This window comes from Gadus morhua, chromosome 12, assembly GCF_902167405.1.
Source record: "Gadus morhua chromosome 12, gadMor3.0, whole genome shotgun sequence".
NCBI classification, from domain to species: domain Eukaryota; kingdom Metazoa; phylum Chordata; class Actinopteri; order Gadiformes; family Gadidae; genus Gadus; species Gadus morhua.
Window position 1 is genome coordinate 25472671 of NC_044059.1, and position 14344 is coordinate 25487014.

The following is a 14344-nucleotide window of genomic DNA, read 5'->3' on the forward strand; positions in this document are numbered from 1 at the left end:
CTCCTTTAAAACCATTAACACACACCCCCTCTTCCGCTCTGAGAGTGAGCTACTTAGCCCCTGTGAGAGAACCACCACCATGAAGCACTCAGTAAACCAGCTTTGATGATCCCCAGGGCCCTTCCACACAAGCTAATGTACGTGTAAATACACACTCACACATAGTGCAGGGCAAGTGAGACTCTTAGTCTGAGGAAAATAATAAAAAACAGAAACCACCAAATCCATACACTACAAAGTCAAATGAACCCATTGCATTCAATTGAACCCCAGGATTATAACGAGATCTACAAAATGGTGAATGTGAGAACCTACAGGATTCCTGATGCTTTGACCCGGCATTCTAAGGCAATTAAGTCCATCCATTAGAGCTGTGTTGTGAACGCTCATCTGCATACATTTACTGCATCAAACCAGTGCTCGCCATCACTACTGCTAAGCAAATCAGCCACTCAAAGCACTTTATAATCACATCCTCACATTCAATTAGGGGCAGGTTGGGGAAGAGGCAAGGTGTCTTGCTCAAAGACACTAAGCCGGCAGTAGACAAGGGTCCAGGGGGGGTTCTAGAGGGAGGTGCCACAGGAACAAACCAGCAAACCCTCTGATTAAGACAGACAGACTAGATAGATAGACCATACATCGATAACTAAATAGATATATGGATGGATGAACGGACAGATAGATAGATAGATAGATAGATAGATAGATAGATAGATAGATAGATAGATAGATAGATAGATAGATAGATAGATAGATAGATAGATAGATAGATAGATAGATCAATATCTAGATAGATTGATGGACGAACGAGGGACGGATGTACAGACGGACAGACGGACAGATAGATCGACAGAGTGATAGATAGAGAGCTAGAGAGATAGAGAGATAGAGAGACAGACAGACAGACAGACAGACAGACAGACAGACAGACAGACAGACAGACAGACAGACGGACAGACGGACAGACGGACAGACGGACAGACGGACAGACGGACAGACGGATAGATGTGTGGGAATATTATAATGAGAGCCACTTGTGACATCACAACTGGTATCGATTCCGATTGTTATTCTGGATCCACAGTTTGCCAAAGAAACCGTGCCGTCAGATCACCAAAATAACATCCAAAGCAGCCCTCTCCAGGCCAACACTCAACCAACAAAACACCCTTCCCTCCCTCCTCTTTTATACTTACCTCACAGGCTGAAGAACAAATCCCTCAGCTATGAAATTAGATTGCAGACCAAGACATTCTCTGTCCCGTCGAGAGCAAAACAAAAAGGCATCTCGTGCATCATCATTTATCTTTCTAAAAACCAGGGCGAGGATAGAGGCAATGAACCGAGTCAATATTCAGAGCAGATGAGGAAGAATGGAAAGAAACCTCATCACTTCAAGATTATGACCAGACTCCCCAGGAAGAGGCTAGGTCAAGCAACGTTGCGCTCACTTCACACGCCTCAGCTGCAAATACAGATGATAGAAAACACCTATGTACATAGTGACGAAAAACAACGTGTTGCAATGAATACAATCACAACACACACACTCTCACTCACACACACAAGCACACTCACAAACACCGACACACACACACACACACACACACACACACACACACACACACACACACACACACACACACACACACACACACACACACACACACACACACACACACACACACACAAACACACACACACATTCTTGGGTATCAGTGAACTGTGGTGTTCAAAGGGCCAGCAGTACTATCATTTGGAGGTTGAAAAGGGGCTCTCTTACCCGCTGAGGACCACGATGAAGTCCATGACGTTCCACCCATTCCTCAGGTAGGAGCCCTTGTGGAACACAAAGCCCAGGGCGATGATCTTAATCCCGGCCTCGAGGCAGAACATGCCGATGAAGTATGGCTCCGTCTTTTCCTGTTCAAACCAGAGAATGGGGATTATTATCAAATTCAAATTTACACCAAACATTTGCTGTCAACATTCACATTTGTTTTTTCTAATAAAAACAATGTGTGTGTGTTTGTTTGCGTGTGTATGTGTGTTTGTGTGTGTGCCACGTGTTGCCAGTGGCACTTTTGCTTGTGTTTGTCGGTGTGTCCATGTCTGCGAGGGAGTGTGTGCGTGCGTGCCTACGTTCATGCGTGCTTGTGTGTGTGTGTGCGTGCGTGCGTGTGTGCATATCCGCTTGCTTGTGTGCGTGCCTAGGTGCGTGCGTGTGCGCGTGCAGGCATGCGCATGTGTGTGAATGTGTGTGTGCCTGCATATCGTACCAGTCTCTTGGACATCGGAGTCTTGTCCTCTCCGGGGAGATGCTGCTCCAGGGCCAAGACGATGCAGTTGGCGATGATGGTGGCCAGGATCATGTATTCAAATGGAGTGGAACGGCTTGGGGTCAAGGAGAGTCACGTGCATGAAGCCTTCATGACCAGGTCCACGACCTCATGCTCATGGGTGTTTGATGAAACGATTGATGAACATTTGAATGATTTAAAGGTGACATGTTATTCCACCAGGTGTGAGTTTGATTGGCCATTTCAAGCCAAAGTCGGCCTCTTCTGACATCACAAGTGGGCGTGTCCACCTAGATGTATGACGGATAGGCGAGCAACGTTTGCTGGAGTCCACTGGGTAGGCTGGCAGACTGATCTATCCAGCACACATCTAGGTGGACACGCCCGCTTGTGATGTCAGAAGAGGCAGATATTCAAAAACGGCTCGAAATGGCCAACCAAACTCGTGATTTGGAAGAAGGGGCAAACTAATCTGTAAAACGAAAAAAAAGAAGATTCACTACCCACTGCCAATATTATCGTCTTGTAACACCTGTTCACTCCTCTCCTGCCCTCTAGTCTGCTCCCCTGTCTCTTCCTCTGCTCAAAAAAACACTGAGCCTAGCCAGAGTCTTTCAATTATATATAAACAAAGCCCCTAGGACAGTAATTTCATTATGCACTAATGTTAATAGAGACAGACAGATGCTTAGACAATCACTCCTTGCTCTGCTCAGTTCCTTCCTACCAAACAGCATTACGATATCGCCGTGTACACCCTGCAGCCAAGGAGGCCAACCGACGGCACCGCCACCTCTTCTCAGGTCATGTGCCAGCGCGTATGAGTTCAACAACACACACACACACACACACACACATGCACGCACGCACGCACACACAGACACACACACACACACACACACACACACACACACACATAGACCCATGCAACCACATTTGTGGACGGGGCGAATACCTGATGCTACAAACAAAGCCCCTCTCCCTAGGATAAGCCTTGCATGAGGTGGGCCCCAGAGACCGCTGCTGGCTAGTAGTTCAAGAGGAGCTCCACCGGGGCATAGGAAAGCCAGGAATGTGCTCCTGATCTAATATCGAGCCTGGGGGTCTATTTGCAGGAGATGCAAAACGTAATGGAGCTGGAATGAGCAGCGGAATTGGAAAAGAAGATTGAAAAGCAGAGGGAGTTGGAGAGAGAGAGAGAGAGAGAGAGAGAGAGAGAGAGAGAGAGAGAGAGAGAGAGAGAGAGAGAGAGAGAGAGAGAGCAAGAGCCAAGAGCAATAGAGAGAGTGAGGGAGAGAGAGAGAGAGAGAGAGAGAGAGAGAGAGAGAGAGAGAGAGAGAGAGAGAGCCAAGAGCGATAGAGAGAGAGAGAGATCGGTTTTAAGTGACGGGATTATGAAGAGGAGATGGAGAAAACAGGTTGTAGACGAGATAAAGACAAAGAGTAAGGCAGGAGGGGATTGGATGAGATTTGATATATAGAATAAAGCCCAAACAGGAGCCGCCGAAGCAGTATTGATGTTTCTGCAGCTGCAGCCAGCGCAGTCTCCCAGGGATGGGCGGGGGGGGGGGGGGGGACAGAGAGGCTAAACAAACAGAGCATTACAATACAAGACGCACGGCTCCCAAGAGACTCCAAGACGCTTCAACCTGCTGAGCCAATTTGTGTGATTCGGCAAAGCCAAACAAATTGTCGCAGCAGTCCCTTAAATGGCTTTCTTCTTCTAGCTTCTGAGACAGCGTATAACCAAAAGCAAAAAATCATAACAGCCGCGGCGTTCATTAGAGATGATTAGAACGAGACTAGAGGATGAAGTTGTCCCTCTGGTACAATGAAACACGTTATCGTCTCCTTGTTTCGCTCGACGGGCTGCTGGGTTTGTTTGTCGTCTGCAGCCCATGGCTCTCAAATGCCCCCCCCCCCCCCCCCCCCATTCTCTCAATATTAACTCAATCCAAACAGCGGCGTTGGAGTTAAGAGAGAGGAGGAAGAGAGTGTGTGGAAGGAAAGGAGGAGGAAAGTAGAGGAGGAACAGGAAACAGAGGAGAGAACATAAGAGTGGGGAACGAGAGGTATCCACGGCAACAAGCTTTTTTTTCCGTCTCCAGCCACAAGTCAATGCCACGGGGTGGTTAACGGGCAGCGCAATGATCCCGGGTAGGCTCAGACACACGCACACACACACACATGCATGTATGCGTTGCAAGACAAACACACACAGACACACACAGACACACACACACTGTTATGCACACATACACGCACATGCATGTATTAGCGGCCACACACACAAAGACATTTACACACATGCGCACGCACATATGCACACACACACACACAGACACACACACACATACACAGACACACACATACACACACACCACATATGCACAGACAGACAGACACATACACAACCGTGCATGCACGCACACACATGCGTGAATGCACACACGCACACGCACGCACATACACACATGCCCGCCAAACACACAGACATCACACACACAAATCCATTCACCCACGTGCACAAACGTGTGAACACCCTCGCAACGCGAACACGCTCACACACCTACAACAATTAAACCCACGCGCACACACCATCCCCGTCCTGTGAATGACGGCACACACCGAACAACAAGCCCTGTAGGGCCTCAGGAGTTTGTCAGAGCCACTGTGGCAACGTTGGCAGAGGAGGGAGCCCACTCAGACTGCTACGCTGCACCAGCGATCAGGTGGTTTCGGGGGTGGCTCGGAGCCCTGAGGCGTCGGGAGTGTGCGGACGCTGGTCCCGAGGGGTTCCGGGGGAACGACGTGACGCAAGAGGGAGACACTGTGAGTCACCGTGACAACGCTCCTCTCGCTCCCTCCTCAAACAAATGGAATAAAAGTAAGTCTGGAGATGGGATGGGAGTGTCGAATGGGATGCAACCGCACGCACGCACGCACGCACACACACACGCCTGCACGCACGCAGACAGACCCGCACACATTGACAGCCAGATTAGATTTGAGATTCGAGAGCCGGTGAGTGGGGTTGAAATTGAACACATCACATACATCTGAGGCTGGCTTATTAGATTGTAGAGATGGTTTCTGTTTGTGTGTGTGTGTGTGTGTGTGTGTGTGTGTGTGTGTGTGTGTGTGTGTGTGTGTGTGTGTGTGTGTGTGTGGGTGTGTGTGTGTGTGTGTGTATGTGTGTGTATGTGTGTGTGTATGTGTGTGTGTGTAGTGTTTGTGTAGAAAACCCTAAAAAAGAGGTTGAAGCACGGCTGTAATCTTGAACGAACTGGATGACCTTTGAGCTTCAAGGCCTCCATGATGATGACAAACATCACTCCACTTATTAGATGAAGGTTCAAAGCATTCGTAGCAGACAATTGACTGTTGCGCTACATCGGGCAGTGGTTCCTCTATATTTTGTGCCTGTTCAATTTCACTTTGCAGCTACCCTGAAGGCTGGATATTTGATCCACCTCTCTGTTTCCCCTCACAGGTTCTGCCCTCGATTTCGGTGTGCAGTCCAACTCAAAATGGCAGCTTCATTGATCACTCACCCTTCGAATTAAGAACTAATTACAGAAAGGGCGTCAATGCCTGCTTTGGCTTCCAGTGAGTAATACGTCAATGCCAAACACTGTGAAAGCTATTCTTTGCCAAACAAAAACGTGTTGCCTCGATGCGATACAATACCGAAATTCCGTGTTTAAACTATAATGCAACAGCCTTGCAACACATCGACGTATACAGGGTTGAAAATGCCCTACTACTGGGCGAGGACACTTGCCCAGTAGATTTAGTTTACAGGGCTAAATAAATCTATTCAACCATTGTAAAATAACGATAGCGCAAAATAACCAGGAGTAAATACACTTTTCGTAGCCGTGACACATACAGCCACACAGACAGCTACACACACCGCGCCGTTGTGCAACGTTTAAACAAACTATTAAATTGGATCATCGATAATTCAGGAGTGTACCATCTCAATGGGAAGCTTCCTGCTGTGGAAGCTCTCCCAGTGGGCATCAGAGAGGAGAGGCAGCTGCTGGCTCGCCCCTCCCCAGGTCCGCTGCACTCACCTTGGGCCGAGTGATGGGCTTACCCTGCCCCCAACCGAACAACGATGGATGACATATAACAGCCTCATATCCCCGTGAACACTGCCTATATGCTCTACACTACCATGGGAGATTCAGTGTAAGTCTGTCAATTGAATAGCTTGGGAGGAATCAATGAAGGACAGCAAGACTTAGACATGCAGAGAGCCAGGATATAAGCGACCAAACATCACACTCTAAACACTGGGCTGACCTTTGACAGATGCCATGCAGGAAATAGGTGATGGTGTGTGTGTGTGTGCGTGTGTGTGTGTGTGTGTGTGTGTGTGTGTGTGTGTGTGTGTGTGTGTGTGTGTGTGTGTGTGTGTATGTTTGTGTGTGTGTGTGTGTTTGAGTGTGTGCGTGCGTGCGTGCGTGCGTGTGTGTGTGTGTGTGCGCATGCTGTGCACATATTTTGTTCCTTTTGCAATGGGAATATTAGGTCTCTTTAGTCATCAATAAAAATCCATCACAAATTTCTCTTCACTATTGCACATATTATTTACTATTATGTTGTTTTGCGACTTGCTGTGATTCTATTGATGCAGGCTATTTAAGGGGCTGTAGGTAAGATTAAAGCGCTATTTTTTGGTGTAATTAGTTTAATGCTACAAAACAAGACCCCTTAGAAGAGCTTAACAGGGCCAAGCTTCCATCACAAGACACAATGGTTGCTAATGGGTTAATAAGACGCAGTTTGGTTCATTACATTACAGTAATGGGACTCTCTCTCCACAGCTACACATTAACATGAGGGCTATACGATTCTGGGACGCTTCCTTGTTTTCTCTGCATGACATTAACCATTTTCTTGTTCTGTTCCTTTTCAGCACGGTATAATTGTATCCAAGGCAATTAATCCAAGGTGTGTCTTCTTTAATAGTCATGTACATGCAACCTAGTGTAATATATTTGGCTTTCTGTAAAGCCAAAAAGCAATGAATAATAGTCGACATAATGTTACACCCAAAGACATTTACACAAAGCAATTTCTCCCATGACTTATATGAATTGAAAATATCTGAAAAGGCAGTAGCAGCTGAATATGAACAATACGAGTAAGGCCATTATATTTGTCCTCTTATGAAAACCGATAGACAAGTCAGACATTCAGCCAGCACACAGAAAAACAGTGTCAGTCAGTGAGTCAGCGAGTCATTTTGTCAGTCATTGAGTAGGTCAATCAGTGAGTCAGTCAGCCGTTGAATAGAGGGGTGTAGTAAAGGTAACAATGGCTTGGTTAAAAAACACACACCTGGGGAGTTGCACCATAGGGGCACAAATAAGTGTGTGTGTGTGTGTGTGTGTGTGTGTGAGTATTGCGCGCGTGCGTGTGTGTGCGTGTGTGTGTGTGTGTGTGTGTGTGTGTGTGTGTGTGTGTGTGTGTGTGTGTGTGTGTGTGTGTGTGTGGGGGGAGGGGGGGGGTGTGTGTGTGTGGGGGGATGTGTGTGTGTGTGTGTGTGTGTAATCCAGGGCTTTACTAGTCACCCAGGAGGCTTTGCACCTGGCTTGCCCCTGGGGCGACTTCATACTAAAGTTAAACACTAATAATAGTACCAGGGATATATAAAGGCGATCATGACTAGGTGTTTAAGAGTTCAGGCATGTCGTTTTTTCTGTGAAATTTAATTTTACATTGTTGAATAAGACAATTCGTTAGACTTTGGCCCCTAGTCAGTCTGCCCATGTGGAGTACGCCCGTTCAAACCAACAGTGATTAAGGAGGCCATGACAGATCTTCCCGGCTCACTGTTGACAGCAAAGATTTAGCGCCAACAAATGACACCGGGAAGGAACGGCTATCCACCTAATCCACTTTCCACTCCCAGCTATTATCATGGACTGCAGTGGGATTCAATCAACATTATTCAATCAACAATTCTTTCATCAGTGTCTTAACTCCTCAATCTGCCATTTGTCTGAAAGGGCCAGCAGTGAGCATCCAGTAATACATGGAACAAAGGGTGTGTGTGTGTGTGTGTGTGTGTGTGTGTGTGTGTGTGTGTGTGTGTGCACGCGTGAGCATGTGTGTGTGTGTGTGCGTGTGTGTGCGTGTGTGTGTGTATGTGTGTGTGTGTGTGTGTTTATGTGTGTGTTTGTGTGTGTGTGTGTGTGTGTGTGTGTGTGTGTGTTCAATATCTCAAGACCCTGGAGCTTTGGAGGGCCACACATTGTGTCAGCCTGTGTCGCAATTGTACTCTATTCCTAATTTATTTATTTTGCTCATATACCTCGATAAAAAACGGCTGATCTGAAGTTATATACAAACAGAGATAACTATGAGTTCTGATTGGATGAATAATGTGATGAAGCCTGAACAATGTGGACATGAGAACCGTCAGACTCATGAAGATGACATCATTCAGTGATTCAGCTGGGGCGGGAGAAAGGAGGACAAGGTGATTCCACTGACTGCTATTTTCACCCTTCCCGGGATGTGTTAAGTGGAAGCGTGCATTTAAATGGAAGCAATGGTGTGAGATCCTGGTCGCCTCTGACTCATTTCGTTATGCCTGGGTCGTGACTTCAGTGATTAACGACAGACACAGGCCTGTGGGATTCACACACACACTTGAAGGATTCTGATCAGTCCGTCAGTCACACAACAGCATAACACAACCACACAGTAAGGAAGGGCTCACTCGGACATCTCACTCGGAAAAAAAACACTCACACGGTGAGTAAAGCAAGGAGGAAAGTGTTGGTTAAAGTATGGCGTATGTGTGAGGGAGTAAGTGAGTGAGTGAGTGTGAGACCACGAGAGAGAGAGAAAGAGTGAGAGAGAGCAAGAGAGAGAGAGAACGAGAGAGAACAAGAGAGAGGAGAGGAGAGAGATGGGGGGGGGGGCGGTGAATTGCGAGCCTGAAATTCAAGCTCAAATACAACAGTATCAGTGCGCTGTCCAAGGTGCTGAATTTTCCTGGCTATTGCACGTAAGATTAAACTGTACATTGACTTTTTCCTTCACTGAGTCAATACGGAAACACAACACACGACTAAACAAACAGAAGATAAGCATGGTCATGCTGGAATCAGCTGACATGTTACGCAATAAAGTAAAGAAAACTGTGTTTACATAACACACTTTCATAACACAACTTTCACAGACATAACCAGCAGCACAAAGGATATGGCCACTCGGTGATCTTCTTCGCATACTTCCTGACCACGTTGTCCTCCCCGAAGATGAAGAGGGAGCGGTTGACGGTGAGGCAGTTCTGCCGGACGGGGATGGGGTTGTACAGGGCCATGGTGCGGGCCCGCTGCGCTTTGGTCTGCTTGAATGCGGGCGAGATGCCCCCCGTGGACACGGTCGCTCCATCCCGATTCCGGTTGCGCTCGGAGCCGCCGTCCCCGGAGCCAAGCAAGCCCGGAACATCGTCCCCGAACCGGGCCATTCTGCCCCGATCAAAGGGAGACAAAAACGAAACGAGGGTGGGGGGGAGGGGGAAGCAGAGGGGTTAGCTCCCGCGGGCAAGGAGGAGCGCACGGTGGGTACTTTTGCACGCGTTGACGGCGGTATAGGGGGGTATCGGTAGTTAGTCCATCCTTATAGGAAAACCCATGTTCGTTGTAATGTATAAAAAACAAAGAAGTGAGAGTCTAAAAGACCTTCACGCCTTCGGTTGGCTGTGTCACGTCATGGATCTCAGGGTGAAAAACACGGAACGCAACACGTCGTTCACCCAACCGCTCCGGGTGTAAACAGTCAATCAACTGGGAACTCTGGGAAACACCGTGAGTCAAACGGTCATAAAGTTTTCTTAAATGAAACGCAAAAAAAACAAAAAACACATAGGATCCGTTCTCCGCTGTTTGATAATCCAACGCGCACTTTTTGTAGCGCTCACCAAACCAAAGCCCGCAACAGGTCGCGTCGGCAGCCGGCGGTGCCTCACTCTGGTGGGCACACAGAAACCATCCCTCTGATGCCGAGAAGGACCGCGTTAATTCACATCAGGAGAGGGAATTCACTCAAACCTCCACTTTCCATCTCCCCTACCGCTCTTTGCAACACCAATCCCCCCAAAATAAAAAAAATTGATACATCTATTAGTCGCTTAAATGCATGACGACAAAACTTTTCCTCGCGATTTCAACGAAGGTTTTTACTAATTTTTCCTGTTCCGATTCCGCATCCATTTCCTTGAAACAACTCCATCCGTTTGCCACGGGTGAAACTATTTGAAACGTCTCATCGCGGCAGAAGGCTTTTCCGCAATGAGCAGTGAGAAGGCAAGAGAAGCCCTAATGCGACCCCAGCAGCTCTACTGAACACACACACACACACGCACACACACACACACACACACACACACACACACACACACACACACACACACACACACACACACACACACACACACACACACACACACACACACACACACACGCACACACACAATGGCACATCAAATATGCCCCTATAGCCCATCCCCAACCCCTATTATGTGTAGATTGAGCAAACATATCCCACACAAGGGAAAACTGCGGCATTAATCACATAAAGACAGAACATGGAGTGTGTTGAACCTGCGGTCTCAAAGCGGCAGTGTCCATAATCAACACGTTTGATGATTGTACTGGCCGCGTTAGGTTCTATATTTATCTTTCTGTAATGTCACGCGTCAAACCAAAGGGAGAGACCACCTGCTGCGCTCTGTTTGTTTCCAGAAAGACAAAAGGTGTGCTTCAGCCTATTTTGCGGTAAAAAAATACGAAGGAACAGCTAGGCTAAATATTTCAAATAATACGTTAAGAAATATGCACTGAAAATTATGTCGGGGAATTTGACCTGTTTCACTATAAAATGAATAGACAAAAAAAAACTTTGAGGATTCAGAAATTGAGGATTTCTGATAAATAAATTTGGTTTGGATAAAATAGAACTGCTCATTTACATATTAGCGGTCAGAGCTATTAATGATGCCCTCATTAGGTGAGGCTGCCCTTATGGCTTTTGAAGTTCAACAGGGAAGTCTTCCATGATGAACATAATTGGAGGTCTGACCCTTTGCCCGTGTTTTTCATTACTTCCATGTAAAAAATATAAATCTTTCAACGTGATTTACATTTTACTCATTAAAAAGCTCACAGGTGGAGTGAACGAGAGAGGGAAAGTGAGAGAGAACGAGAGAGAGAGAGAGAGAGAGAGAGAGAGGAGAGACAAGGATAGACAGAGAGAGAAAGGAGAGAGGGAGAGTGAGGGAGAGGGAGGAGAGAAATTGAGAGAGAGGGATATGAGTGCAGGGATAAGATGGATCTAGAAAATTCACTGATGGCCTAGAGGATAATGGAGTCACTGATCAATGGCGTGCGCCCCCAGGCTCATTAAAATTCCAACTTAAAAATAGAAGGACGAACGAGTTACAAAGCTCACGCTGTCATCCGTCATGTCAAAATCATAAAGACGAGATGGATTTCTGTGGCAAAAGACACAGAAAAATGTATTTATTTTCTATCTTATTTTCTTTACTATGTCTGAAGGCGCCCGTTCCTGTGTGGAACGCGTCAGTGGGGGCCAACGGTATGACGTCATCGGTTGCGTGGCGTGAGAACGCGAGCGCTCGGCAGGTGTGGTGGTGAAGAGGAGCGTGTTGGAACCACTGCGTCGCTCATCAGAAGGGAGACGAGGAGAGGCGCAGGATCCCGATGTAACATTTAACACTTCCTACTTTCCATTTCTTCGAAGAAAAAACAAAAAGTACGCCTTTTTGTTTTTTTCCTCATGCGTCCAGATGGTGGCATGATTTACTAGTTACTTATTATGTCAGTTAGGTATTATATCCAAAGGGAGCATTAAGACCAGGTCACCGTTTTTTCTACCTGGTTATGGTAGGAAAGGCTTTTTTAACTGAATAAAAAAATGACGTGTTTAAGCCAGGGGTCATGCATGTTGCTCATCAGGCGTCCTACTGACAGCAGTCATTGATTGCGAATGTCCAACTTCAAATGCCTGATTGGGATTTTCTTATACCTTAAAACGTGCACACACACGTGCACAAACACACACGCACGCACGCACGCACGCACACACACACACACACACACACACACACACACACACACACACATACACACACACACACACACACACACACACACACACACACACACACACACACACACACACACACAGAAACAATCACTCTCGATGCGCCAGAGGACAACGTGTATTACACGTGCCGTGTTCGGCTGTAATCAAAAAGGCTAACTCTTCTCGACCCACGAGTCAGTTGATCAGCGAGTTCTCTGTGACAGAACCAAGGGCCCGCAGCAGTCATTCCACCTCCTCTATTGAAATATATTGGACGGTACCGCTATCGCAGTGCTGCGCGGAATGATCCAATTAGAAAGGGACGCGGTATGATCCAATTAGAGACGTCTCAACGCCGTCGGTATTTGCATAGAAAGATATGAACAAGATCCATCCCGCCGCGAACCGAGATGAACTCAGTGGATCTAATGAGAGAGGATATAACGATTAACTCCTTTAATGGATTTCACCACATTTTCGATCATGGATCTATTTAGAAAAATCTGTTCATAAAAATAATATATTTCGGTACGCAATGAACGTTTTCTCTTTTCAATTATGGATTCAATAAGAAAAACATTCCTTGCAATGTTGTTTCCTTAAACCCTGACTCGAATGGTACCTTGGGACATGGAGGAGTAATTAGAACACCCAGCGCAATGGGCCCTTAGCTCTCAGAGAGAAGTCACTAATCCCAGATCCGCTAATAAGCAGCGCAACGTCGAGGTGTGAAAAAATACTTATTTAAGGACAGAAGGCGTAAACAGAGCAGTTGGAGAAGGGTGAGCCTCTAGACTTGAGGCCGTTGACCCAACTTCCCCATTGATGGCTCTCTGACCATTTATATTTAATAATCCTAATTAAAAAATCCACAAGGGCTTCTTTTCCAGGCAATTTCCTTCCATCACAGATCAAAAAACTAATTATTGTGGTGAGATAATTTCAGCAGGGTAATGAGCTGATATTATCAGCCTATTATCTCTGTCTTCATTCACGATTATTCTACAACCCAAATCCACCCCCTTTTCAAAATATATTCAACGCCTTCATCCTCTTTTAATCGCCGGTGCCATTATGGCAAGGCCCACTTAAAACATCCCGATCTGAACTTAACTGCGGTGAGTGACAATGAAAAAAATAAGAAAGAAAATGCGTTGGGAGTCTTTTAGTATATAAGAGTGCGAGTGTATTGATGTATGGCATGCAGCAGCATCATCAACACTGTGCTCACAGATACTCGCGTGGCGTATGACAGACAGCATGCTATAAATACCACCATGCATGTCAACTAGCGCACCGAGTTAGAGACCAGAATAGTTTGTCCACCATGGCTCCTCCAGTGGTTAGAAGGGCAGAGATAGAGAGAGAGAGAGAGAGAGAGAGAGAGAGAGAGAGAGAGAGAGAGAGAGAGAGGGAGAGAGAGAGAGAGAGAGAGAGAGAGAGAGAGAGAGAGAGAGAGAGAGAGAGAGAGAGAGAGAGAGAGAGAGAGAGAGAGAGAGAGATGGGGGGATAGAGAGGGAGGGAGAGAGAGGGAGGTAGAGAGAGTTGGAAGGAGAGAGAGATGGATGGGGAGAGTGATGGGGAGGGAGAGAAATAAGAGATGGGGAGAGTGAGAGATTGGGAGAGACAGAGATGGGGAGAGGGAGAGAGACAGAATGAGAGAGACAGAGAGAGAGAGCGATGCAGTGCGAGAGAGAGAGAGGGAGAGAGAGAATTGGGAGGGAGAGAATTGGGGGAGAGAATGGGGGAGGGATCAGGAGAGCGACTGGGAGGAAGTGATTTGGAGGGAGAGAGCTATTGGGAGGGAGAGAGATTGAAAGAAGCAGAGAGGGATTGGGAGATAAAGAAGATGTTGGAACTGTCAAATCAGTACAAAAAAAATGAAAAGGGCAAACAAATAATGAGGC

The 14344-nt window shown here is 46.8% G+C and overlaps 1 protein-coding gene across 1 annotated transcript in view; it reads right to left on the bottom strand.

Annotated features, from left to right (window-relative positions):
- cacna1ea (calcium channel, voltage-dependent, R type, alpha 1E subunit a) overlaps positions 1-10625 on the bottom strand; it is a 62032-nt gene extending 51407 nt beyond the window's left edge. Inside the window, exons 1-3 of the mRNA XM_030371731.1 lie at positions 9533-10625; positions 2283-2388; positions 1787-1926 (exon numbers count right to left, since the gene is read on the bottom strand). Of these exons, the coding sequence (XP_030227591.1) occupies positions 1787-1926; positions 2283-2388; positions 9533-9798 (512 nt within the window). The 5' untranslated portion in view covers positions 9799-10625. The remainder of the gene's footprint in view (positions 1-1786; positions 1927-2282; positions 2389-9532) is intronic.
- Between the last annotated feature and the right edge of the window lie 3719 nt (positions 10626-14344).